Here is a 26,289-nt window from a genome sequence, read left to right on the forward strand (position 1 = left end):
CTCCTGGGCCATGGCTGGGCCATGGCTGGGCCATGGCCTGGCCACCGCAGCTGTCCGTCAATTTACTATGATTGGAAGCTGAGAGGAGGTGGTTTGGGGGAGGAATCTGTGTCCTGACTGGTCAGGGCTCCACTGCAGTTTTCTGTTCTAAGATGCAGACTGGAGATGGTCCAAGTATGTGCTGGAGATGGAGCTCTGGCTAATTAATGCTGTTTCAGTCGTGTGATTAGTCAATGGTCTGCAGTACACATTGAGAGCATGTGTCAGATACTCAGGAAGTCTTTTGAGTGTGCCCAGGGAGATGTTTCTGATGCCCTGTCGTGCATTAAACAGATTGACCTCTAACCTGGAGGATTACCCAAACTTTGCAATAAAAAAAAGAGTGCATGCACAGGAGGGAAGGGAATGTTTACAGCACAATGGCCAGAGACCGCAGCTTTATAATGCCAAGTCTTCTGTTGCCATGATTTAAAATGAGGGATTTTAGAACTCAGGGAAGGGTCAGTTGAGGGCTAATGCCAGTTCTCAATGAAAACTGGATTGGCTGTTAGAAATTTAGCGTCGTAAAGGCAAATAGTGACTCACTGGCTGATTTCAAGCACGTGTCCTCTGAAAGCATGCCCCCCCCCCCCCCCGCCCCTGCCCCGTCTGCCCTGTGATCCCCGCATCGCTGCACCTCCGCTCTGTGCACCCTCCCGCGAGTCCCCGTGGAGCAGCCTAGCACAAATGCGGCAGCCCTGGTTGCCCTGCGAGCCCCAACAGCCCGGCAGCGGCGGTCTGCGCCCATGCGGGTCCAGGACCATGGGCGACCGCGTTGTTGCCACCCGGCTCTCGCTCTTGGGGAAACAGGTCCGATTTATAAAATAGTATTAAAGGAACTTTGGATTAAAAGGTGAAACCTTCCAGCTGGACACTAGTGAATGCCTGCAGGCGTTTTGGGGTGCCTACCCCCCCACCCCCGCCTCTGCGCCCACCGGTCCGTGCTCCTCGGTGGCACACACCCAGGCCCCACCCGGCCCTCCTCTCTGCACGGCCGGCCTCCCCCAGGGCAGGGGGCGGTGCTGCGGCGGCGCGGGGAGGGCCGCGGGGGCGGGGACGCCGGGCGGGGGTGGTGCGGCCGGGAGCGCGGGGAGCCGAGCGGCGGGCACCGGGGCCGGCATGGCGTGGCCCTGCATCAGCCGCTTATGCTGCCTGGCGCGGCGCTGGAACCAGCTGGACCGCTCCGACGTGGCAGTGCCGCTCACCCTGCACAGCTACTCGGACCTCGAGAGCGAGGAGCCCGGTGCAGGCGGCGCCGCTTCCCGCAGGGGCCCGTCTCCTGCAGGCACCCGGGACCCAGGCCGGGACGTGCCGCTCACTCAGTACCAGCGGGACTTCGGCGTGTGGACTGCCCCCACGGGGCCCAGGGATGCTCGGCAGGGGCGTGGGTCGGGTGTGGGCGGCCGCAGGAACAAGCCCCCCACGGCCCCTGGCCGTGGTGTCTACGTGCTCCCCAACGGCGACGCGGACTCGGCTGTGGTGACCACGTCGTACAGGTATGGGGCTTCGGGCAGGGGGGTGCATCGAGTCCGGACGCCTTGGTAGGAGGAAACGGAGGCTGTGAACCATGAGGACCACCTTGGTGGGGAGGGAGGAGGCACCTGGAGCCCCCATCCCACACCACTTGGAGAGCTGTAGGCGACCTCGGAGGTCATCTCCTTTGGTCCCAGGTCCTAGTGCACTTCGAGGTATCGCCTTCGCTGCTCTCTAACAGCTCCCCCCCTCCCCATGCCAGTGAATGAGCGAGCATCTCTGCTGATAGGGAGCTCACTACCTTGCTCACACCTCACTCCTCTCCCTCCTCTCCCTCACCCCTATCAGAAAGCCCTGCCGTCAACTGAGTTAAAATCTGCTTTAACTTCCACCAAGTGGATCTCGCCATAGGCAGGGTATGTGCGCGTCAGCTGCCTGAGCTCCCTCCGCCCGGTGCCCTCTGTGAGGCTGGTGAGGACCAGACAGGGCTCCCAGTAGGTGGCCCCCTAGGGAATCTCGCTGAGTGACTGAGATCTATGGGGCCACCCTGCCCCCACTTTAGCTCTGCCCCTGGACAACTCAGGGCATTCTTCTTTGTCTTATTACAAAACTTGTAGTAGAAAATCGGGAAATTACAACAAATTCCTTTAACCCCACCCAAACTGGTAATACTTTCTAATCCTTAAGCTTTGAGTTCATACCCATTTGTAATTCTTCTATGTTTAGATACTGTACACATTTTCAATTTTGGATTTCTTCATGTTACTAGATATTTTTTTACAACAGGAATTTTAGTAGACATGCAGTGTTTTATCCAGAGGATTTACATTTGTCCATATATTGATATATATTCCAATTATTAATCTGTCCTCATTGAATATTTAGAATGTTTCTAATTTGAGACCATTAAAAACACTTCTTTTGATCCAGTACTTCATTTCCAGTTTTCCTTGCAAGTATCCTTGAATGTGGGGTGGGAACTAAGGAATCTAAGGTATGTTGCAACAGTGTACTGCAGAAGATGGAAACAGTCCCCTGTGCTCCTGATGCAGCTGGCTAATTATGACTCCACCATAGGATGGGCTACTGGGGAGCCTAGGATGTAGTGAAAGCAGAAGGTCTGGAAGATCTTGGATGGGTGTATGTCAAAAAACCAAAATGCAGAACAGTGTGTCTGCTGTTTGTGTTTTTAAAAAGGGTATGATATTCGCGTGTCTGCTCAAGTAGGTTATCTCTGGGTGGATGTGTGGAAACACAGGAACCTTTGGGGAGAGGTGGGAGGGCCAGGGAGGAAGGGATACTGCCAGGGGCAGAACAGCACTGACTGACTGACTTCTCACCCTTTCAAGAACTGTTTTTTTTTTTTTTTTTTTTTTTTTTTTTAACATGTACATGTGTTACCTTTAAAAAAACATTTTTTCAGAGAAAATTGTTGTGATGAGCATCCTTATAGCATCCTTTCAGTTTCTTTAGAAATTCCAACCTGTGGAATTAAAGGAGCAAAAGGGTATGAACTTCCCCTCGGTTTTATTATTTAAAAAATCAACTGTATTAAGGTGGGATTTCCACAGAGTAATTATTTAAGACAGGTAGAAGGTTCCATCTCCCCAGGGTTTCCTTCATGGGCACACAGTTTTTCAGGAACCTAATGGGGAAAGGTAGTTGTGGGATGGGTCTTGTGCTCACCGATGCCCACTCACGCTGACTGCTGAAATGTACAGGGGAACACCAGGGCAGGGCAACACTGAGCCCAGCTCAGGCCCTTGCTAGGCTGCAGAGGGTTCAGACTGCTGTGTGCTTGCAGTGAGCCAGCTGGAGGGGCCTGAATGGTGAGAGGCCCGAGGGCCTGGGTGTGCAGCACCTTCAGAAGACTGCTGTTCCAGGCCAGGAGCTGGAGAAGGGGCAGAGCCTGCAGGGAGCCAGCTTCAGCTCAGGGAAGAAAGAGCTTTCTAATAATTCCAATAGACTGATGATGGAGTGACTGGCCTCCCGGGTGCTGAGCTCCTCCTCACTGGTAATGTTCGAGCGAAGGCGGGGCTTTTAGAAGTGGCCCCTCACTTGTGTTGAGCAGATGGTGGGTTTGAACATCTTGCTGGGTCCTCCCAGCTCCAGTGATACTAAAGGTACAAGTTGTTACTCTCTGCTTACCAAGTGCCAGAAACCAGGCTCAGTACTTCCCATAGATTATCTCCCTAAGATCTCACCCCTGAGATGCTGCCGTCTCTGCATCCCTTTGTTTCTTAAGCTGGGTCCTGCAGTGGTGGAAAGCTACTGCACAGAGTTGGGACTCACCAAAGCTCTTGTTTTCTGGGGTATAACTTGGTGGGTCATGTGGCCTCTCTGATGCTTTCCTCTTCTGTAAAACAGATAGCCAGAGCTTGACTCCTGGGGTCCCCATACCCACAAATCGGGCCTAGATCCAGGACCACTGCTGAACTTGGCTCTCCCAACAGGGTGCCAGCTGACCTCTGGGACCCCTCACCTCTCAGCTCTAGGACTTGATGTGGGAAACCATTCTGACTCCTTGTAAGACCCATGTAATCTGAGTGAACTGTTTGAAGAAATTCACAAAGAAAAGGAACAGATCAGGGAACCCGAGGGTACTGGAGTCCTCATAGTCACTCGCCAGCCCCTGCTCCTCTTAAGAAAACTCACTGGCCTCACTTGTTTGGCCAGAGGGGCGCTGTAGATCTTGCTCTTGCAGCCAGCCCTGGTCTCTCCCCTCTGGGATTCCCTAGGTGCCATTTAGCGCCTTTGGCCCAGGATCTAGTTCCACTGGCTCTGGAAGCCCTCCTTCCTCAGTCCTCTACCTCTTTCTTTGCTGGGTGGGGCACAGGACAGACCACTGAAGTGCCGGGCACCAAGGTTCATTATAGCCTCCTGCACGGAGATCAGTAGCCCTTTTCATGAGGAAGCTCATGAGGAGGCTCAGAGAAAAGGCATTTGAAGACTTGAGAACCTAGGGTGCTCGGCATTGCCACTGGTGGCCCCTGGCTCTTAGTGGGACTGCAGCCTTCAGGGTTCAGCTGAGGCCCAGACCAGATGGATGCTTGGTCAGGGGAGGCACCTGGCGTATGTGGCTTGTCTTGTGGTTTTATTATCCTCTTCACCAGAGCCATAAATCTGCTCTCCTCTCCCTGGCCATCAAAGGGTCCTGCTGTTTCTAGGTCTGAGTTTCCATCTCTGTCCCCGCTGAGGTCTTCCCTCACTGGTCTCCGGCACCAGCCCCGCCCAGGAGCAGCCAGGGGACATTGCTCTAGCTCCTGGCTCTGATCCATTTCTGTGCTGGGACCCCTGCAGCCACCCTGGGGTGACAGGCTTGGGCTGCCAGGCCCAAGGCTTAGCTCAGTTTGGGGACAGAAGGGCGCGTCCAGGGGAAGACCTGCTTCCCCAGGAGAAACGGAATGGCAGATGGCTCGGGCAGCTGGTCTTTGGAACCTTGCAGCTTCCGAAGCAAAAGTGATCTGATAGGGCCCAGGCCCAGCCCGCCTCCTGGCACCTCTGAGCGCTGACCACGGACAGACACAGCTGCTCCCTACCCCAGCGGCCAGCCTAGTGGTGCCCAGCTGTGCTGCTGCCAAGGGCAAAGGCAGCATTGTTGACTTCTGGGCCTGAAACCCAGCCAGGGCTGTGGGTGGGAGGAGATAAGAATGGATCCCGCCCGCATGTGGGTGCTGCCCCTGGCCAGCTGGACACTTTTCTACAGAACACTGTCTTGGCCAGGTGCTCCTATGGACACGGCAGGTCTCTGCCTTCGGAGCTCACTGTCTAGCACAGGAATTGAAAGAATTTAAAATAGGTCTTAGTGCAAAGGAACCAAGGAATTAAATCTTTGTCAAAAAATGTACTCTGAGCGGCGGCTGAGTGACTCAGTTAAGTGTCTGACTCTTGATTTCAGTTCAGGTCATGATCTGGGGGTCATGAGATTGAGCCCTGCCCAGCAGGGAGTTTGGCTGGGAGTCTGCTTTATATTCCCTCTCCCTCCGCCCCCTCCCCCTCTAAAAAAATAAATACGTGAACTAAAAAAAAAAAAAATGTACTCCAAGAACATGAAGCTGGTTTGTGCCAGCCTTGTCACATCTATCTATGGAGTCAGCCACCCCCAGGTCCTCCCCTTCTGCATCCAGGCAGGAGCGCCTGTGCGCACGGTGTCCTGCAGAAGCCAGACCAGCTTGTCGTTGTTCGAGATAGTCACTACAATCTGTTCTGTTTTATAGGAGTTAATAAGACCACTTATTAAAAAGTAAACCTAGGGGACGCCTGGGTGGCTCAGTTGGTTGGACGACTGCCTTCGGCTCAGGTCATGATCCTGGAGTCCTGGGATCGAGTCCCGCATCGGACTCCCAGCTCCATGGGGAGTCTGCTTCTCTCTCTGACCTTCTCCTCGTTCATGCTCTCTCTCACGGTCTCTCTCTCAAGTAAATAAATAAAATCTTTAAAAAAAAAAAAAAAAAAAAGTAAACCTAGGGGCACCTGGGTGGCTCAGTGGGTTAAGCCGCTGCCTTCGGCTCAGGTCATGATCTCAGGGTCCTGGGATCGAGTCCCGCATCAGGTTCCCTGCTCAGCAGGGAGCCTGCTTCCCTCTCTCTCTCTCTGCCTGCCTCTCTGTCTACTGTGATCTCTGTCAAATAAATAAATAAAATCTTAAAAAAAAAAAAAACCTAATACTGAACTTATTTTTCCTTCTGTTATAACCAGGTACAGAAGACCTTTGCTGTGCCGGGCACTATCTGGGCCAGCACCTCCCTCCTGCGGATGTAAAGGCCACTAGTGGCCTGGCTGGAGGTGACCAACCTGCACTGGTTCTGGGTGTCTCAGGCCCCTTAGAGTTGCCTGGAGACTAAAGAGGGAGTACTGAAGCAAGGGCTGGGACTTGGTTTCCAATACCCAGCACATCCCAGGTGTTCACATCTGGATCCAATTTAGCAGTGGAGAATGGCCAGGACATTCCAAGCAGCACAGGACAATGGCAGCAGCCCCTGAAGAGTCGGGAGGGCTGACTGATCCTGAGCCAGGTGGTAACCGTGTCCTCTATTCCAGACAGGAGTTCCAGGCCTGGACCGGAGTGAAGCCACCAAGATCCACAAAGGCAAGACCCACCACAGTCATCACAACCCACAGCTCCAGATGGGACAGCAGCCCCGGGGGTGGCTTCCAGGTCAGCCTGAAATGGGTGTGGCAGGGCAAAGGGCTGGGCTCCCGGCTGCAGAGGGTGTGGGAACAGAGGCCCCCTTTCCAGGTTAGGGACTAGGAGTCGGATTTTGATGATGCAAAATGGCATTAGGGCCAAGGACAGTAGTGTCTGAGCACTCAGTCATCCTTCAGCAGAGAGCCACAGTGGTCCTTTTTGCTGGCCAAGGTGGGGCATCTCCCTAGAGCGACTTTCTGGCGAGCAGGGTGTCCCTTTCCCTCCTAAATCCCAACCTACCCTTGACCGCTGAGCAGTAACCGTGAGCCTTCCGTGTCCTTTGCATTTGTGTTAGAAGATGGAAGGGAGGTTGGGACTGTTCAGCTTCCTGATGGCACCCAAAGGAGGCTTCAGGGAGCAGAACAAAAGGTCCAGGTGCCATATTGGACCTAATGCAGTGACCTGCCCCATGCATGTTTCCCACACAGACCCTTTCGGTCAGCAGTCTCAACTCTTGGGATGACAAGAGGCAGAGATTTTCTTCCTGGAGCTGGGATGGGAGGTGGTGGGGAAGGAAAGTGGAGGGAAAGGCACACTGATATGGGGCCACATTTCATTTTTCAGGCCCCTGAGGGGAAGAAGAAGTTCACCCCTAACCCATCAGCCATCTTTCAGGCTTCAGCTCCCCGGATCCTCAATGTGTAACTGGCCACACTGGCGCCAAGATGGGGCTGTCTTCGGCCACTCAGGGACTGGGTGAGATCCTGGGATGGCCCCTCTGCTGTGTGGGGCAAGGCCCCTATTTCTTACTGTGGGCACCACTCCTCCCCGGCTGCCACTGGGCTGTGGGGCCTGGCACGGATGGACATGGTAGCACCCAACTCAGCTTTGGGCCTCAGTCATCCTCTTTTTCCTTGAGAAGTGTACAGAAGGCTTCAGATCTTTTAATTGCCTCTTTTGGCCTTCCTTCAGTTTTTAAATCTGAAGAACTTAAGGATCAATTCTGTTGTAAACAGAATTGGTCTGTGCGGGCTGAGGAACACAGACATAACAGGTGCTTGAAAGAACCAGTCTACTTATAGTTGTTTTCCCAGGCTGCATGAGAACTTTGTGACCTATGGTAACCCAAGGGGACTGTCCTTGGAGATGCCTACAAATGGCTACTCATTCAGGTTGAAGAGATCTTGGGTTATTACCTGCATGTGACTCACCATGATGCTGAGTAACTAGAATGTCATTTCCCAAAGGAACAGAGTATCAATCACAGGGTTTCAATTTCAGAGACATAATTTAGGTCCCAGATGACCCTTGTGTTTTTTCTTTTTTTTTAAAGATTTTATTTATTTATTTGACAGAGAGAGATCACAAGTAGACAGAGAGGCAGGCAGAGAGAGGGAAGCAGGCTCCCTGCGATGCGGGGCTCGATCCCAGGACCCTGAGATCATGACCTGAGCCGAAGGCAGTGGCTTAACCCACTGAGCCACCCAGGTGCCCTGACCCTTATGTTTTAACAAAAAGCTTCTTCTGAGGAGTGCTTGAAGTGCTTAATGAATGTCCTTGACCTTGTAGGTTTCTGAGCCCCACATTTTATTACTAATTCCAGTTTTTTCCCTTACAGTTGACGACTAGAAGGAACACCATACATACTGGCAAAGAACTGGGAGCATTTTTTGGGACGAACTGGCATTAGCCTCATTCTCTGAAAGACTTTAACATGTTATCTACACCTAGATGACTCCCACCCTGCTCTCTCACTTACAGTTGGGGGAGCTCACTGTGAGGAGGCAGCTGTCGGCTTTGGAAAGCTGCCTCCTTTGCCGGTAAGTCCCAGCCCACGTTGCCACGCAGAGCGAGCCTGGCCCAGTTTTCACAGCCGGCGGTCAAACATTCGAAGGCATTTCTGTCTGCTCTTGGAGATTAGAGGCACAGGCTAAGGACAGTTCTTGGTAAGGAAACTCCAGGATTTCCCTGTGGGTCTTCTTCCCTCTCCAGCCCCCACGCACTGTGTCTGGTGAGCATTTAGTTAAGCCATGGCCGCGGACCTCCTGTTTCCCAGCCCCTTGGACGACTTGGAGCGGGGCTGGTCCCTCAGAGGGAGGGCTGGCTCTGGCTGGCACAGCCTTCCTCTTAAGTGCAGCAAAGGAAATGCTCTGAATCATTCTAAAGGCAGAACCAAAACCATATGCTTACACAAAGGGTTCTATTATTTCTGACTTCATTGGTTTGCATGTTAGACGTTTCTAAGAGAAAAGAGACTGCCTGCTGCTGTGCATTCTGTGGGAAATGAACAGATTAACCGTACAATCTCAGATTTTACTAAAATGCAAAAATGTACTGTTACAATTTCTTGTTAGCTTATTTCTTTAATTATAAACCTGGAGCGCCTTCTCATGTCTTTATCATCCTCTCGGACTTTGGCGGATCGTGGCTATGACTGGTTGCCCCTTGAAGGCTGACAAATCCCAAGGTCTCTCCGTTTGGACTGCCATCCACAGTGTCGTCTTACACGGTATTCACAGGACACACCAACCTCCCCTCTTTCATGTGCACCACCCTCTGCACCCCTGAAGCTAGGGTGAAAAGGTCCTCTTTAAGCTAGTCTTGGGCTAACTCCTGACTTCTCTACTCACTGTGAGCAGCTTCCATTTCCTTATCTGCAGAGTAAGGAGAACACCCCTACCTTGCTAGTAGGAGTTTCTGTTTATAGGCAGTGTGCTTATTAGTATAGTGAATGGCCAGCAAAGTACAAACATGACAATTGTGCAGATATGACAATTGTCCTTTCCTGCCCAGGCCCCCCTCCTTCTCAGGGAGCTGGCTCTATTCTCACTTGCAGGTTTGGCCCATCTGAAGCCACTGACAGAGTCTTTCTCCCTAGACCCTGCTTGTGTCCCCCTTCTCTCCCTGAGAGCCTGCAGACCAGACCGAAAGGCTGTACCTCAGCCGGATCCCACAGGCCTGCCTTTCCTGGCAGCCTTGGCACCAAAGCAGCGGGAGGACCCCTGCCTCACATGGCCTGCCTCTGAAGGCAGACTGCATGCCCAGGAACCTTTTTGGAATGCACCAGAACAGACAACTTTTCACCAAACCCCAAACTCGATAATCCTCTTTATTAGGCTTCATTATTAGAAGACTCAGGTTCTGAAGAAGGAACTTCCACCCACTCTAGGTCTTAGTAAGGCCTAACCTCCCATTAGGCTTTCCAAAGCAACTGGGACAGTCGTCTCGGGCGTGTGGTAATGACCACATACACACATATATAAAAGAGGAAAATGCAACGAATACTAATGGTGATTATCTTTGGGAAGGGGAATTATGGGTAACTAAATTTTTTACACCTTACTATATTTGCTAAAGTTTCTATATAATAAGCATTTTGTATTAATTCTGTAAAGAGTAATGTTTTTAAAAATAAAAAGTTCAATCTGTCAGCTAATTTCAGCCAGAAGCAAGCATTCAGTATCAGTGATTCCATAACCAGTGTTAGCACTGCCAGCAACTGCCAGAACTTGCCCTGAGGATGCACTGTGACACCCAAGTGGAGTGGTGCCCCTGAAGTCCTCCCCCACAGCCGCTGAGACCAAGGTCCCGCCTTATGCTCCATGGTGCTTCAAAACTCAGAAAAACCCAGTACAAATGAGGATACTTTCATACCTGTACTAACACCAGGATTTTCAGCCAAACTCCTAAAAAGGAGCTTTTGAAAAACCTTGACCCTACAGCCCCACCTGGGCAGATGGGGGAATGTCCCCTTTAGTGGGGTCAGGTTTGCCAGCGCTGTTCACACAGGCTTCTGTCAGGAAGAGCGAGTCCCCAGCTGAGGAACTGCCTGGGACATGAATCTCTGTCCTGAGGCTCCAGTCAAACCTTGGCTGAGATCAACCTTCAGGAAAGGAGCCTAAGCAACACCCCTATTCTCCTTACCCTGGACATTTCGATTCCCTAAAGGCTGAGGTGAAGTCTGGTCCCAGGAAAGCTATGGATCTGGAATCCCAATGCCTCTGCCCTGCAGAACTTCCTGCCTTTGAAGAACCAAAGCTCTCAAAGCCCTTAGTTTTGTTAAGGGTGGATGTAAAAAGTGGTCATTTCTGAAATGTTTCTGCATTTTTGGTTTTTAATTTTTTTTTTAGCCATTCTGCTAGCAGATGGTCACAGCAGGACTGTGTCCCCGGATTAACTTCTTCCAGACCTCAGCAGAGACCAGTTCCAGCTTTCCAGACAGACCAGTGTGCTTCTTCCTTAGACAACAGGAACGGTTTCCCTCCTTGCCTTGGCTTTGAGGAGGTGCCGAGGTCCATTAGGTAGTTTTCCTTTGCCCCAAGCTGTCAGAAATCCTTAACTTCTGGGTCAGTGTGCATCTTCTAAATTTTTTTTCCAGACTTTTATGTAACTGTAATCCTTTATCTTGTATAGCTGCAAATTCTTGGAAAGAAGTGGCAGGATTAATGTAAACACAAATACCTATACCTCTGCCCGATCCCAGCTCCTTCAGACCTCATGGAAGAACCACCTACCAAAGTGTAGTGCTTCGAACTCAGAAAAACCCAACACAAATACTAAAAGATTTATTGTAGATTTTGTTACACAATTATGTTACATGTTATGATACAAATACATCTGAAACATTAACACATATGGGAACTTTTAAATGATTTAATATTCTTTTGCAAAAAGATAATTACTTCAGGCTTTCATACCTGTAATAAATCGATCTGTTCTCATTGGGATCAAATCCTCCATCCTGTAGAACTGTCACAGTCCACTGCTGAATAAATTTATCCACCTGTCCACTGGCCTTGCTTACAGAGGTTAATGTATAGAGTATCTGAGCCTTTATGCACTAAACTTTTTTACTGAGCCCGGGCATGCCTGATGCCTTATTGAACAGGTTTCCTTGTGCACCTGCAATCCTCGGAGGCTGAATAGAGAAGGGCAGATCTCTTGGTCACTGCCTTCTGTTCCTGACCCAAACGTCTACACAACTCATGGAAACTTCAGTTATGTTGTTCACTGGGTAAGTTTGATTCACAAACTTCAAATTTCCTTTGAGCAGATTGCTCACAGAATAAATTCTCTCCTTTCCTTCGACACAGACTATGTTAGGACAGAGTATCTGTAATGCAACTGAGTATCACACAGGCCCTGTGGACCCTCCTCCTCCTGTTCACTTCTCCTGCCAAGAGGGCTCTGCATCTGGGCACAATCTATTCTCACTGCTTCTGAGCACTGACATTCCTATCTCGTGGCTTCGGCAGTCATTTCTCTCTCTTTAAGGCACTCACAGTGTTTCCTTGAAACGCTTTTCTTTGGAAAAGCCAAGTGGAAAAGAACAGGGCACTAAGTCCACTGACAGGACTCACCATCCCAGCAGGCCTGGCCCAGGGGCTGCTCCCCACTGGTCCCTCACCATGGGGTGACCTGCATACCCCGTGAATGCTGTGGAACCAGCTCTGCCTGACACACACAAAGCTGATCCAGGTCGGCCAGGTGCCTGGGATTTGCGGGTGTTCTCTATTACTGACCTATGGAGAGCTGCTTGGTTATAGTCGGACCTTTCCCGGACGGACGTTTGCTGGGATCTGCCTACCCCTTGACGGTGCTGACCTTGGCTGCAGTAATGTCCCTGTGCTCCATGGAAACACTTCTGCACAGCGTGTGGGCTCCCAGGTTCTGCTGACTTATGCAAGGCGTTACTGCCCTCTAAAGCTGATGGGGTCCCCCACGCCACAGCCACTGGATGAGGGCAGAAGCCCCGCCTGGCTCCAGAGGTTACCAGGGTAACTGCAGGAGCTGCCTGTAGCCCCAGAATAGGTGGACCACCAGTGTGGCCCAAGGTACCCCTTGACACCCAGAGAAGGACCTGCTGCACGTGGCCTGGCCCAGCTTGGAGACTCTGTCCCAAAGCTTTTCCAGAGAGCGAGCAAATGCAAGCTGACAGAGCACACATCCCCTCACAGCTTCATTCTAGACTCAGAAACTTCTGTCCTAAAGAGATCTGATCTGGGACCGAATACTCTGGTGTTACAGTGATTTAAGTGGAGGCAATGGTTTGGTAGCCATAATATTTCGAGGCACACAGACAATCACCTCCTTCCCCAAAGAGAAGAGTCGTCGCAGTTCGAAGCTTCGGATACATCTGCAAATCCTGCTTTTCTAAGGGCATCTTCATTCCATTCACTGGTCTTCATTCAATATCCCCATGTGTTTATTTGTGAGAAAGTCCAGAAAAGGAATGTTACAAATGGCCTGGTGAATGTTACTCACTGTAATTTCTTTGGGAATCCTGTCCAAAAACAAAGCATGTTAGGTGCAATTTTCTAAAGTATTTAATAATTTAATCAATTTATCAAAAGGGCTTCCACCCATCCCCACCCTCCCAGAAGGGAGACAGAGCTGAGGCACGATTTAGGGCCTTCTGGCACGGGGGAGGCCAGGTCCATGTTCTTGCTCGCTCTCCTTTCCCATTGATTTCTTTAGTTTTAGTAAAGACTGGCCTGCCCTCTTCACAGCCAGCCCAATCTGGGGCTCAAATCAGACTTCCCAGTCCCAGGCATTGGTTGAACAATGAAGAAAAAAGCCTCTGAGGATTGAGAAAAGAGGAAGAAAGGAAAGGACAGCAAAACAGTACAATGATTTCGCCGTTCTGTCTGAGCCCACTGAGCTGACTCAAAGGGCTGCTGAACTGCGGGACCATGGTTCTGTCTGTCAGGGGGCAGGGGATACGGAGCCGAGCCAGGCCAGGGGGATAAATGTTCCTGTCAACAGCGTCCCAGCCACCCTAGCTCCACAACTGGGATGACGGAGGCGAGCAGAGCCACAGAAAGCACTCAGCCCACACTCTTGGGCTTCACACACGACAAAGAACATTCCCAAACTCCTGTTTCTCCTTCCTTCTTTCTTAAAGAGGTCTTCTGCACTGCCCCATGTATTCTGATCCTGTGAAGTCTGACCTAATAGTCCTCTGATGTAGGCCTCTTTATGTCCTCCGATGATTTGATACAGTTTTACAAATTTAGGACAGGCTTGAAGGATACTGGAATAAAATACTTGTTTCCCTGGAAAGGAATGCCAGGATGTGGAAAAACAAAAGGGCTGTCTGCCATGCCCTAGGGCCTAGGAAAAAGGCAAAACTCCGTGTCCCGACCAATGATGATAAGGGGGCAGCAAAGCAGTGGTGAGCGGGTGAGCATTAGGGCAATGAGGCCCACCGTGTAAGTGCTGGGAAAGCCAGGGAACGGGAACATTCAGAGCCTGGTTTCCTGACTTCTAAAAAGGGGCAGAATTCTCCCATGAAAAACAAATCAGGTAGCGTATATGATGTCTGACCCCCACATCTAACACATCACAGTCAATATTATCTTTTCTTTACAAAGAACTGGCATTTGTTTCACCCAGTAGTGGAAGACAGTCCTAATGAACAGTGTGTCTGAAGGAGTGACTAGGAAGATACAGACCTCTGGGTAAAGCTGAGCTTTCACAATCACAAGAGTCTCGAAATGACCAAGCAGACTCCTAAGTCTGTCTGGTTCTGAGAGCTTCCCAAACACGGACACCTCCATCTCCAACTGGATGAGGTAGAAAATCTCTTCATGGGCAACTAAACTGTCAGGAAGTATCTGTAACCCTAGTACCACTGAGGAAAGAGATCTCAGTACCTGTTGTGAGATGCTGTCCGGTATCCAACCGCCAAAGCCTGTCTCAGGATGTCATTCACCAGCTGCTCCGTGGCCTATGACAGAAGATAGGATTACCCTGCTGGTGAGGAGGGACACATATGACCTCATCCCGTATACAAAACTTTGCAAATAAATGTATCTAAGGATCAAAACTCCTTAAGGAAAAACTAAAGGTCCAAATAATAGACCACAAATATTAGGTTACAAAAATAAAGCCCAAGATTCTGAGAAATTATGAACGGGGGTGGGGATTCATTAATCAGACACTGTTTTTAAGGAAAACAGGTTGGGGGGGCACCAAGGTGGCTCAATTGGCTGGGCATCTGCCTTTGGCTCAGGTCATGAGCCCAGGAACCTAGGCTCAAGCCGGTCTTGGGCTCCCTGCTCAGCACTAAGTTGCTTGTCCCTCTGCCCCTCCCCCAGTCTGCTTGTACTCTCTCTTAAATACATAAAAGCTTTAAAAAAAATCTGGGTTATTTCTATTTTTTAAAAAAATGAAAACCAGTGAGGGTTATTTGTGAGTTATCCCTGCTGGGAGAGGGGTCTGACCAGAAAAGTAGCCACAGGGCTACATCAGGATGGGTAAGGAAGCTGGTTTGTCATCCTCTTGCCCAGGGTTGGGACAATTGTGGCTGTTTCTCTGTTGTTGTGACATGTGGGGAAAACCCAAGGCTTTGCTTCTGTCACGTCCTAAAGCAGCAAGAACACTCATCTCAGATTGCTTCAGAAGGCACTAAAAAGTATCATTCGAGTGATGTCAGCAAAGAAACTTGTAGATGCTTTCACACTCAGAAGACCCACTATATAGTTCTTTTAAAAATCAGAAAACAGGGGCACCTGGGTGGCTCAGTGGGTTAAGCCTCTGCCTTCAGCTCAGGTCATGATCTCAGGGTTCTGGGATCAAGCCCTGCATCGGGCTCTCTGCTCAGCAGGGAGCCTGCTCCCTCCCTCTCTGCCTGCCTCTCTGCCTACTCTGATCTCTGTCTGTCAAATAAATTAAAAAAATTAAAAAAAAAAAATCAGAAAACATGAAGCCCGATTAAGATGAAAAATCCTAAAACTTACGATCTCTGTTCCATTTCTGCCCCATCCCTTACTCAGAACAGCCCCGGACCCAGGCTATCCTGCCCACTGGCACCTCAGTGCCCCAGCCCCGGGCGGCAGCTGCTCACAGCCCTGCTGCAGCCGGCACCCACCTTTAAAATCATGTCCTCCACCACTGATGCGTACACGTTCTTGTGAAGCGCCACAGGCTGCAGGGTGATCCCGATCTGGAAAAGCGGAAAAGCCGTTTGTTCCTATCTCCACACTGAAAACCACCTCTCTCCAAACAAGCACACTTCTCAGATATCCAAAGAGCTGGCTGGCTGAAAGAGTAACTCTACGAGCACTCTGGACAAAACTCCGCAGGAGTAACACAAAATGTAACACCTGGGAGAATATATGGTCCTCTCTGTTTCTGAGTGGTTGTTAAACATGCTATTAGAGTCCTCCTTTTACCTCCAAATGAAGAACATGGCCAGGATTTGCCAGGAATCCTGATAGTGGAATCAACCCACTGGGAAGCTTAGAATCAGACTTCAGGGGCTGTTTGCAAAAGGTGATGAAGAGACAGCTGGCACCTGTGCTCACCCCATCTTGGATTTTCTTGTCTAAATGAAACAAACACCGCCTCCACTCGGGGTCCCAAGCAGCTGTACTGGGTACAAGTGGGCAGAGGCTGCCGCACTGCTGAGCTCTGCTAGAGGCCAACAGGGGATTCTCTCCTGTGCCACAGGGTACCATGTGCGCCCACCCATAACACAGGCAGGGCCCCTAGGAGCTTGAAAAATGTCAGAGAAGGCTTGGCCTCTCAAGTATTAGGACATGTGCCTCAGGAAGGAGCGGCGCTTCCACAGAGGCAAATACCAAAGACAAAAGTAAAAAACTAACTATCCCGGGCACCTGGGTGGCTCAGTGGGGTAAAGCTTCTGCCTTCAGCTCAGGTCCTTTTTTTTTTTTTTTTTTTAAAGATTTTGTTTTTCTTATTTATTTGACAGTGAGAGAGATCACAAGCACGCAGAGAGGCAGGCAAAGAAAGAGAGGGGGAAGGAGGCTTCCTGTGGAGCAGAGAGCCTGATGTGGGGCTCGATCCCAGGACCCTGGGATCATGACCTGAGCCGAAAGCAGAGGCTTCAACCCACCGAGCCACCCAGGCACCCCTAGCTCAGGTCCTAATCCCAGGGTCCTGGGATCGAGCCCCACATCAGGCTCTCTGCTCGGTGGGGAGCCTGCTTCCCCTTCTCTCTCTGCCTACTAGTGATCTCTGTCAAATAAATGAATAAAATCTTAAAAAAAAAAAAAAAAGGAAAAAAAGAAAAACTATCTATCCCTAGCTGCCTCTACTTCAATTCCATGGCCAGTAAGCAACCTCTTCACGTGGAGTTCGTTTTCTTGCCCTGATGCGTGGCGGGGGGGTGGGGGATGCCCAGAGAGCACACCCCAAGTTCACCAGGCAGAAGAAATTCACACCTTTACTTCACCAGGCAAGTCTGGCATCCACGTACAAGACTGAAGGTCTGGCTCGTGACCAAGAAATAGCAGAGGCCACAACCCCTACCTTCTGGGTGATGTCACCAATAAATTCCGACCCCAGTGTTGGTGGTAGGTAGAACTTCATTTCTTCCTGCTTCTCTTCCTGTTCTTTTTTGATGCTGATCTTTACCGGCTCCGGGAGGCTGAGGATGTCCACCTCCTCTTCATTCTCTGGCTCTCTTTTCTGAAACTGCTGCAGGTCCTCCAGTTTCCGGCAGAGGTCGTCGGCAGAGGAGAAGGACGACGGGCACTCTAAATGAGAGGGGGTCAGTCTTAGGACCGCTGTGCTGGCCACAGGAAGGACCTACCATCTCTGTAAGACCAACAGTGCGAGCGAGACCCAGAGAAGAAGGGTCAGTATCAAGGGAGCTGACCTTCTTTCCAGTTCTTGAATATTGTGGATCTGTAACTGTGAGAACTAGGAATTTATGAGACAGACAAGCACAGAGACAGGTGACTCATGTTACCTATATAGGTGATGCGACTGCAATCTAAGACAAAACAGTATGTAATTTGGACTCACACCACCAAAATCTAGGCCATGCCCTGAAGCCCCAGATACTAACGACTAACCCATTTTCATATCGTTTAAGTCTGGAAAATCTTAAAGTACACAGCGAGGAAAATAAGTATCACCCAGCTGAGCGCCTCTCACTGCTCAGAGGCTAGTACGTTAACACAGAGTACACACTGAGCGTCGTCTTTAAGACGTTGATGTACACAATGTCTAACAGAGAGAACAAAGCCGGAGGGGACCTCAGAACCTTCCAGCGCATCCTCTCACCTTAGGGATGAGGAAGTGAGGTCCACACCAGGTACAAGATGGGCTTAGGATACCCAGGCAGGCTGGTGGTGATGGGGCATCCAGCTTCTAGCTTCTTCTGTTTCACTGACTGGCGCTTACAAATTCACCAGTCACTGTAACAGAACGCCTGTGTGTGTGACGTGCTGTGCTTCCCATCTGCTGCCAGTGAAGCACGGAGATGACCAACATGCTTTCTGTCCTCCGAAGAACTTACATACTTATTTCTGACAAACCAGTAAGGTTCTGGAATTAGTGTTGCTGGATTTCAGAGAAAGAAGAGGTCATCCTGCATTAGGGCTCTCAGGAAAGCTTCATGGAGGAAATGGAACTTGTGCTAAGTCTTAAGAACACCCGCCTCCTTCACACACACACTCCCTGTGCTCCAGGCTCTCTCAAACTGGGAGGTGGAGCTCCTGCTTTTCTAGAAAGTATGGTTGGGAGGAGAAAACAACCCTTCTCATTCTTTAAGGTGAAACTCAAAAATATTCTCCCCACGTATCCTTTATGCCCTGCTCCCACCCCCACAGAGCACAACTGTTTGTTTACCATAAAACAATTCATCTCATCTGCAGTACTAATTAGTGGTTTCCATCTGTGTCTCCAGCACTGGGTATGTCCCAGCGAGGTCTGGAGATAAAGTAACACATAAGACAGCGCCTACATCTTCGAGGAGATAGGGTAGACCTGTCTATGGGGGTCAAAAGGTCACAAAGGAAGGAGAAGTCAGTTCCATCTGGAGGAAAGGAAGGGGATCAGCAAAGTCTTCAAAGAAGAAATGATGCTAAGGAGGGGGACCCTGGAACAAACAGTATGTGTCTGTCATATGCCACGGGCTGGAATATTCCTGGCTGAGGCCCAATGCTGGGGACACTCAGGCACAAATAGTTCTGTAGGGGCTGTACTGGGACCAGAGGGAGACAGAACACACAGCTAGAGGTGAGCCAAGGCCCCTGTTCTTCAAGTCCTCCAGGGCTGAAGCGGCGCAGCCCAAGAACCTTGGAAGCAGAAGAGTTGAGCGCCTGTTCCATGAAACCACCTCTCAGGCTACTGACAGACCCAGGGAGCCCCACTGAAGGCATACCTGGCTCGCTGTCGATCTGGGTCAGCACGTCCTCAATAGAGTCGCCGTCGCTCCTCAAGGTCTCGGGATCGGGTGGAGTGTAGCCATGACAGCGACACCAGTGAGCAATGTGCTTGGTTTTAAGGGGAGTCAGGTGGTGAAATCTTGGATTCTTCTCCAGGATTTCTTGTAAGACTTTTCGCATGGTCATTGCTCTTTGCCACTTAAAAACAAATTTTTTTTTTAATCATGATCAATTTTAAACTTCACAGTGTGTTCAAATAAATCACTCAACTGTAAATGACCCTGCTAACTGAACTTGTTAGAATTTTTTTTTTTTAATCTGATTGTATCTTAAAAAGTTTTAAAAAGAAGCCAAGGAACTTCTACCTGATGTTCATGAAATAACACTGAAATTCCTAGGTGTGGCCTAAAAAGTTTTCCATCTGGTCTCCACCTTTGGTCTCCAGCCTCCCTCTCCCCTCTGAACTTCTCCAAACCCATCACACTAACTTTCTCACAGCTTCCTAAGCATATGCTTTAGGCTGTGCCACTTTCTCCTAGAGCCCCACCACCGGGCACAGTAGCAGCCACATTTTAAGTACTCAACAAATACTTGGTTTCATTTTCATATAGTGAAAGAAAATCATAAAAGATGTTTAGAATTTTTATCAACGCAGAAACAAGTAGACCTATCAAAGGCTAGCAGCTACAAGTGTTTGAAGACTGAGATTTTAAATGGAGGAAAAAATTCTACCATTAAATATTTAACAAAATGCGCTGTAAATTTTATCACTCTTCTGTCAGATGAGGTTTATGGAAGCAGCCAGAATGCACGTATGTTCTGGTTACCGTCTCCCCAGGCTCTGGGAAGCCCGCAGAGCACCTGGGATTACCTCGGCAGCTCTCCTTTTCCCAATGTTCCAGCCATAATACTGCTCCACAGACTTCGCAGAAAAACAGCTGGCGTCTTCACCTAGAACGCACATATCCGGCACACTCTGAATAAACTTATGTTCCAGTCAAATCTTTTTCGCTAGAGGTATGTCCTGAAGTTTCTCTAGACCTGTTTACGGGACCTGTGTTCCATATCTTGCCAAGCTCTCCTGCAGCCTAACACAGAGGCCTTCTGCTTAAAAGGGAAGGCATCTTATTTATCCGTGTGTATGCAAACAACACATACACCTTGGGGAACACATACGGCCTCTGGGGAACCGGCTTCATGGCAAAAGCCTGCCTACCCCTCGGGTGCAGTGCACATGGTGTGCTCCAGCAGGAGCAGATATGAGATCCAGCCCTAACTCACTGAGTAGCGTCAGGCAACCCACGGCACCTCTCTGGGCCTCAGTTTTCCAACCTGTAAAATGACTGTTGGGAAAGAAGTTTTCTGACCTGCCTTCCAGCTCTAATATTCTCTTTGTATCTAAAATTTTAAAACACAGAGATTTAAAAAAATTTTCCTATGGGCTAGGAAAATGTCCCTGAATGTGTACTTTGAACTACATCAGAATGACCCCCAGGCTTCAAGAACCAAGGGAAAAGAGGTAATTTCTTTGCTGTTAGAAAAAAAATAAGCAGGGCAGGCTGTACTTGGCCTATTGTTTTCATAATCCCATGAATGTAATATGATAATCTGGCTTCCTCCCTTGCCTGTAAACATCTGCAGTCATCTTGCTCGAGTGCACACACTTAAGTATCAACAGGCTACCTGCCTCCTAAAGGCAGCTGGTTGTCAGAACAACTGGGGCTGAGAAGCAAGTGTTTGTTTCAGTCTTGCTGACAAGGGGCAGTGACAGCAGACTTCATTGCCAGAAGTCCTGCATAATCATGCCTTCAACAAAGTGAGGTACAGTGGGTGACAGAAGATTAATGGTTCTGGAGTCAAACAGACCGAGGTTAGTATTCTTCCTCACCACCCACAGCTAGTGATCTTACGCAAGTTACTTAACCTCGCTTGTTTGTCCTCAGTTTTCTCATCTGTAAAAATGGGAGATGATACCGACTATCCCACGAGAGACAGTAAAAGTACAGAGCCTGCAGAGTCTGGCACATTGTAGGCAAATGCTTATTTCTTTCCTTATTAAAAACATTAAAAACTATGCAGTTTTAATTATATACACAACAGACTTATAATTTACATACAATAAAAGACCAACTGGTTGACCAAGATATTGTGAATTCTAAGATCCTAAAAATGAACTATAGTTAGAACCCAAACCACCTCAGTAACTACCTCATCCGTATTGCTTTATAATGTAAGATGATTCAAGGTGACTCAATATCCCAATAGTTCACAGCTTTAAAAATGCATCCGTATATTCAGATAATGGTCTTACTTTTTGCAGTGACTAAGGGGATCTTCTTTACTACTGCTGTTAAGAGTTGCTGGATAGTTTCTAAATGGTCTATCCTGAGAGGGATTTAAAAAAAAAAAAAAGAATAGTAAGGTAGAAAATACAACAGTTTCTAGCCATACACACACACACACACACACACACACACACGAAGTCATGTATATATTCCCTTCTTTCCAAGGGAATTAAAATAAACCAATTATATTGGGGATGTCTTTCCTTCCACAGATAACATTCTAAACATAAACTAGATGAGACCCCAGAAATGCAATTTATACAAATATCATTTTATCTGTACTTTAAAATTAACTAGCCACATACCTTTTTGCAGCTGACTGACATTAAGACAGGACATTACTATATACAAATGCCTATTCTTAGGATTATTCCAGCTCATGCTGTCACCAATCATGTGAAAGTGGCTTAAGTTTCCACCATCCCCAATAATTTGACTTACTTCAAAATACATGAGCAGAGGTGGGTTCCCAATTTGGAAATTAGAAAATCTCATGAAGTATTTTCAGAAGAGTATGTACAGCCCATGAAGAGGCATCTGTTTACAGTCAGGTGGGTGTGTGGATACTCAGGTGTAAAATGTATACACACTCAAGAATTACACCACAGGAATTTCATGCCCAAGGATTCAGCAAAGAAAGCACATGCTGTCAAGCTCCGCTGGAGGGAGATCTGTCCCACCTGAGGCTTTGGAGGCGACAAATTGGAAAGTGATATGGAAGATTAAGTGAAGACCCCCCGGCCATGCATCAAGAGCGAACACCTGCTCACTGCACGTGGACAGAGGGCTTCCACCCTCCAAAGAGCTAACTTCTATACAGACACAACTCTACACAAACTCAGCTCTTACAGGCATGGGTTTCAAAAAGTACCCAGTAAAATACCAAATGCACAACTCCATTAGAAAGGAATGAAATAATTACTTGATGACATAGTTTCCCAGCTCAGAACTTTCTTCTGTTTTCACAGCTGTCTGACCCTCCTGGGAGAGGCAGCCTGGCCCAGGCACTTCTGGTTCGGTCTTTACTACAAAGGAAGAGCAACAAAAAAGAGCTGTCAGCCTTCAATGACGGAAGGACACGTGCAGGCAGAAACAAAAGCTCTTCCACGGAGACTCAGTAAGGACACTACCACACCAGCTGCTTGTAGGGACACAGCCGGGGACTGAGATGGCGCCGAGCGTCACAGGATCAGCAGACAAGGGAAGAACTGTTACCGTGGGTCTCAGGGGGAGCGACACCAGGCTCGTGACAAGGCAGGGCAATATAGTGGCTTTTTATATATTTCTTCAAGGGCCAAGCACACTGCTATGCGATAGCCCCCTCACTAAACCGCACACACACACTGCCACATTAAAATACAATGCTGGCCCGTTCTAAGTTCTAGTACCCTTTTGGATATCATCTTTCCAGCTAAGTTCCGTCAACTTTCGGCTTTATCTTAGTGTTCTGACACATAAGACAGAAAGCAAAAATCTGATCTACAGTGCTTGGAAACAGTCAAGCCAAACACAGCAGGCTTGAATCTTACCAAATTTACTGATGGAAGATAGCAGTGTCTCAGGTGCACGTGCCTCCCTGTACTTTCGCAGTCTTCTGGGATCAAAAGAACATGACCACACACCTTCTACGTCTGCATCAGCTTCCCTGCCTTCAGTCTCTTCCCCTTAAAACTCACCTTGCATGTCAGCACATGACCTTTGTCGTGTCCTTTCTGTACTCAACATCCTCAGTACTTTCCTACATAACAAGGGTCTACAAATGAGATATGCTCCATCTCCCCCCTTTTTACTGATGCATAAACTTGCATAAATGCACAAATACCAACTGTATGGCTCAACTGCCTAGGTACACGCCCATGGACACCATTCCAATCAAGATATAGAGTATTTTGGGGCACCTGGTTGGCTCAGTCAGAAGAGCATGGGACTCTGGATCTCGGGGTCATGCCACAGGGGGTACAGAGCTTACTTAAATAAACCTCCAAAAAAAAAAAAAAAAAAAAGATGGCATATTCCTAGTCCTCAACCAGGCTCCCTACACTTCTGGTGGTTCCTGCCTGCCAAAGACAACCACCTTTCATCCACTTTGAACTTCACATAACTGGAATCACACTGTACATAATCCTGTCCATCAGCATTTTTTAGCTATTACAAATAACAATGCAATGGCCGTTCTTGCATATTTCTTTTGATGGATGGACATACATGCGCACTTCCTGGAAGTGTATTTGCTGGAACCGAGGGCAGATGTACAGTTAGCTTTATTAGGCAATGCCAAACTGCTTTCCTAAGTGACTGTATCAATTTACAGTGCCACCAGCAGAGCAGGCAAGTTCCAGCTGCTTTGCATCCTTGCCAAAACTCAATATGGCCAGTATTTCGAATTTTGGTGCTCTAACAGCATCATCTCACTATGCCTTTTATTTGCATTTCCTTGATAACTAATGAGTTTGTACAACTTTTCACATCTCTCTGAGCTATCTGGATACCCTCTTCTGTGCAGGGTCTGTTCACATTTTTTGCTCTTAAAACATCTGTGCCCAAAGTCATGAAGACATTCTTATATTCTCCTCTAGAAAGCTTTACTGTTTAACCTTTCACATAAGTTCATAAACCAACTCAAATTAAATTTTTAAAAAATATTTTATTTATTTATTTGACAGACAGAGACCACAAGCAGGCAGAGAGGCAGGCAGAGAGAGAGAGGAGGAAGCAGGCTCCCTACTGAGCAGAGAGCCCGATGTGGGGCTTGATCCCAGGACCCTGAGATCATAACCTGAGCCAAAGGCAGAGGCTTAACCCACTGAGCCACCCAGGCGCCCCAACTCAAAATAATTTTTGCTTATGGTGTAAGGTTCATTGTTTTCCTAAATGGATATATCTAATTAACCCAGCACTACTTATGGAAATGGACACCCTTTCCCTACTGAATGTCACAAATCAAGTGACCATAAATGTGTGAGTCTATTTCGGGGCTTTCTTTTCTATTCCATTATTCTATCTACTCTTGAATACAACACTATCTTTTTTTTATTTTTTTTTTTTAAAGAATTTATTTATTTATTTGACAGAGATCACAAGTAGGCATAGAGGCATAGAGGCAGGCAGAGAGAGAGAGGAGGAAGCAGGCTCCCCGCCAAGCAGAGAGCCCGATGCGGGACTCAATCCCAGGACCCTGAGATCATGACCTGAGCCGAAGGCAGCGGCTTAACCCACTGAGCCACCCAGGTGCCCCAATATAACACTATCTTAATACTGTAACATTATAGTATGTGTATTTGGTGGTCCAAGTCCCCTACCTTTTTGTTCTTCAAAACTGCCTCAGCTATTCTGGGCCTTTGCATTTCCACATACATATTAGACTTAGCCTCCTTCTATACACACACACACCCCCCAACACTGCAGGCATTTTGGCTGGGACTATATTGAGTCTACACGTCATTTTTGGGGGGAAAACTGGTAACATGTCAGGTCTTTCTGTAAATTAATATAATTTATCATATTTATAATAAATTACAGTTGAGCCTTAAACAACTTGGAGGGTTAGGGGTACCAAATCTCTGCAGTCGAAAACCCATCCATAACTTTTTGACTCCTCAAAAACTTAATATTAATAGTGTACTATTGATTGAAAGACTTAATGATAACATAAATGGTTGATTAACACATATTTTGAATGTTATATGTAATATATACTGTATTCTTACAATAAAGTTAGAGAAAAGAAAATATTAAGAAAATCATAAAGAAGAGAAAATATATTTTCTCTTAAGTACTGTACCGTATTGAAACAATTCTGTGTTAAGTGGACCTGCACAGTTCAAATCTGTGTTGTTTGAAGGGCCAACTGTATTTATAACAAGGTATAACAAGGTATATCCTCCCATTTATTTAGGTCTTTTCACTTCAGAACTGTTTAGCAGGTTGTTAGCATTTCATTTCTATATAAAAAATTAACTTTTTACATGTATATATTGATTTGTAGTGAATGACCCTGCTAATTTCACTCCAATGACCCTGCTAATTTCACATATTCCCTCAATCCCTAGTGATTCCAAGACTTCAAGTATCAGAAGGAGGTACTTAGAAAAAGTTCACATACTCCAGTTCTGTAGGTACAAGTATACTCATGTTAATTGGGCCCTCAACTACAGAATTATATAATTAGCATTTTCAGGTTGACAGAGCTATTCGACTAGAGAATATGCTCTCACAGAATTGTGCACACAGCCCCAAATTGGAAACAACCCTAAAGTCCACCAAAAGGAGAAATGGCAAACAAATTCAAGTGTATTCCCTACAATGTGGAATACTATACAGGTACAGTATGTATGAATCTCCAAAACATTATAGTGAATAAATACAACCAGACATGCATGTGCTTCCACTCGTATAAAGTTAAAAAAATAGACGCAACTGCTCAGTTGTAAGGGAAATCAGAACAGTGGCTGCCTATGGGGGTTGGGAACTGACTAGAAGGGGCACAGGTAATGAAAATTTCTGTATCTTGAAATGGAAAATGGGTTACATGGGTTTATAACGAAGTTCATCAAATGGTATGCTTAGTACCTCTGCATTTCAATACACAAGATTTTACCACAATTAAAATAAAAACAGAGATGCTCTGACCCCCCGCCCAAAATCAACTGAATCCGAATCTGTATGAGGAAGGCCTATGAAACCTATCTGCTATTGAGGAGAAATGCTGGTCCAGGTTGATACCAGTTCTTTCCTCAGTATCTTCTGATCAGAGGTTGGCAAACTTCCCTTATAAAGAACCAATCAGTAAATATTTCAGGCTCTATGGGTCCTATGACCTTGACTGGAACTTATCAACTCGACCATGAAAGAGCACCCACAGATTATATGTAAATAAATGGGAATGGCTGGGTGCCAACTAATTTTATTTTAAAAAAAGGCAGGAGACCGTAATCAGCAAATCCATTTTACTTGCTCATGCCATAAGGTACAAATCCACCTTTTCTCAAGACTACTGTGGAAGATCTGGCATGCCTGAAAGGCAGATGTACTTCAAAGTCTGACTGCACTGCTTTTTAACTTTGAAGGTTTGGGAAGGAGATATTTAATATCTCCAAACTTTAGCTTCCTCATCTGCAAAATGGGCCTACTAGCTATCTGAAAGTCCTGTGAGAACTAGTGATCT

General features: G+C 47.8%; 2 protein-coding genes across 6 annotated transcripts in view; one reads left to right on the top strand and one right to left on the bottom strand.

Annotated features, from left to right (window-relative positions):
- Positions 1-1,082: 1,082 nt before the first annotated feature.
- Positions 1,083-19,068, top strand: MAP6D1 (MAP6 domain containing 1). Of its 3 annotated transcripts, XR_009350997.1 has the most exons (5): positions 1,084-1,535; positions 6,553-6,670; positions 7,265-7,396; positions 8,259-8,460; positions 10,771-19,068. XR_009350997.1 is itself a non-coding variant. In XM_059163344.1 (3 exons), the coding sequence occupies exons 1-3, from the start codon at positions 1,159-1,161 to the stop codon at positions 7,343-7,345; spliced, it is 576 nt and encodes a 191-aa protein (XP_059019327.1). In that variant the 5' UTR covers positions 1,083-1,158; the 3' UTR covers positions 7,346-9,042. The 3 variants fall into 3 exon arrangements, 1 of the variants encoding a protein (XP_059019327.1); XR_009350996.1 differs by lacking the exon at positions 10,771-19,068 and having other exon boundaries at positions 8,259-9,042; XM_059163344.1 differs by lacking the exon at positions 10,771-19,068 and having other exon boundaries at positions 1,083-1,535; positions 7,265-9,042.
- YEATS2 (YEATS domain containing 2) overlaps positions 11,193-26,289 on the bottom strand; it is a 118,906-nt gene continuing 103,809 nt past the window's right edge. For all 3 annotated transcript variants that reach the window (XM_059163339.1, XM_059163341.1, XM_059163340.1), the window contains exons 24-31: positions 22,048-22,150; positions 21,092-21,165; positions 19,652-19,731; positions 18,777-18,978; positions 16,916-17,142; positions 15,513-15,587; positions 14,296-14,369; positions 11,193-12,923 (exon numbers count right to left, since the gene is read on the bottom strand). In XM_059163339.1, coding sequence (XP_059019322.1) covers positions 12,815-12,923; positions 14,296-14,369; positions 15,513-15,587; positions 16,916-17,142; positions 18,777-18,978; positions 19,652-19,731; positions 21,092-21,165; positions 22,048-22,150 — 944 coding nt within the window. In that variant the 3' untranslated portion in view covers positions 11,193-12,814. The remainder of the gene's footprint in view (positions 12,924-14,295; positions 14,370-15,512; positions 15,588-16,915; positions 17,143-18,776; positions 18,979-19,651; positions 19,732-21,091; positions 21,166-22,047; positions 22,151-26,289) is intronic.

This window comes from Mustela lutreola, chromosome 2, assembly GCF_030435805.1.
Source record: "Mustela lutreola isolate mMusLut2 chromosome 2, mMusLut2.pri, whole genome shotgun sequence".
In the NCBI taxonomy this organism is placed as follows: domain Eukaryota; kingdom Metazoa; phylum Chordata; class Mammalia; order Carnivora; family Mustelidae; genus Mustela; species Mustela lutreola.

Excerpts from the sequence above, each read along its gene's own strand:
- MAP6D1 (XM_059163344.1), top strand. The coding sequence starts at position 1,159 with ATGGCGTGGCCCTGCATCAGCCGCTTATGCTGCCTGGCGCGGCGCTGG. Across the intron at positions 1,536-6,552 it reads GTGGTGACCACGTCGTACAG|ACAGGAGTTCCAGGCCTGGA; the intron begins GTATGGGGCTTC and ends CCTCTATTCCAG. Across the intron at positions 6,671-7,264 it reads GCCCCGGGGGTGGCTTCCAG|GCCCCTGAGGGGAAGAAGAA; the intron begins GTCAGCCTGAAA and ends TTCATTTTTCAG.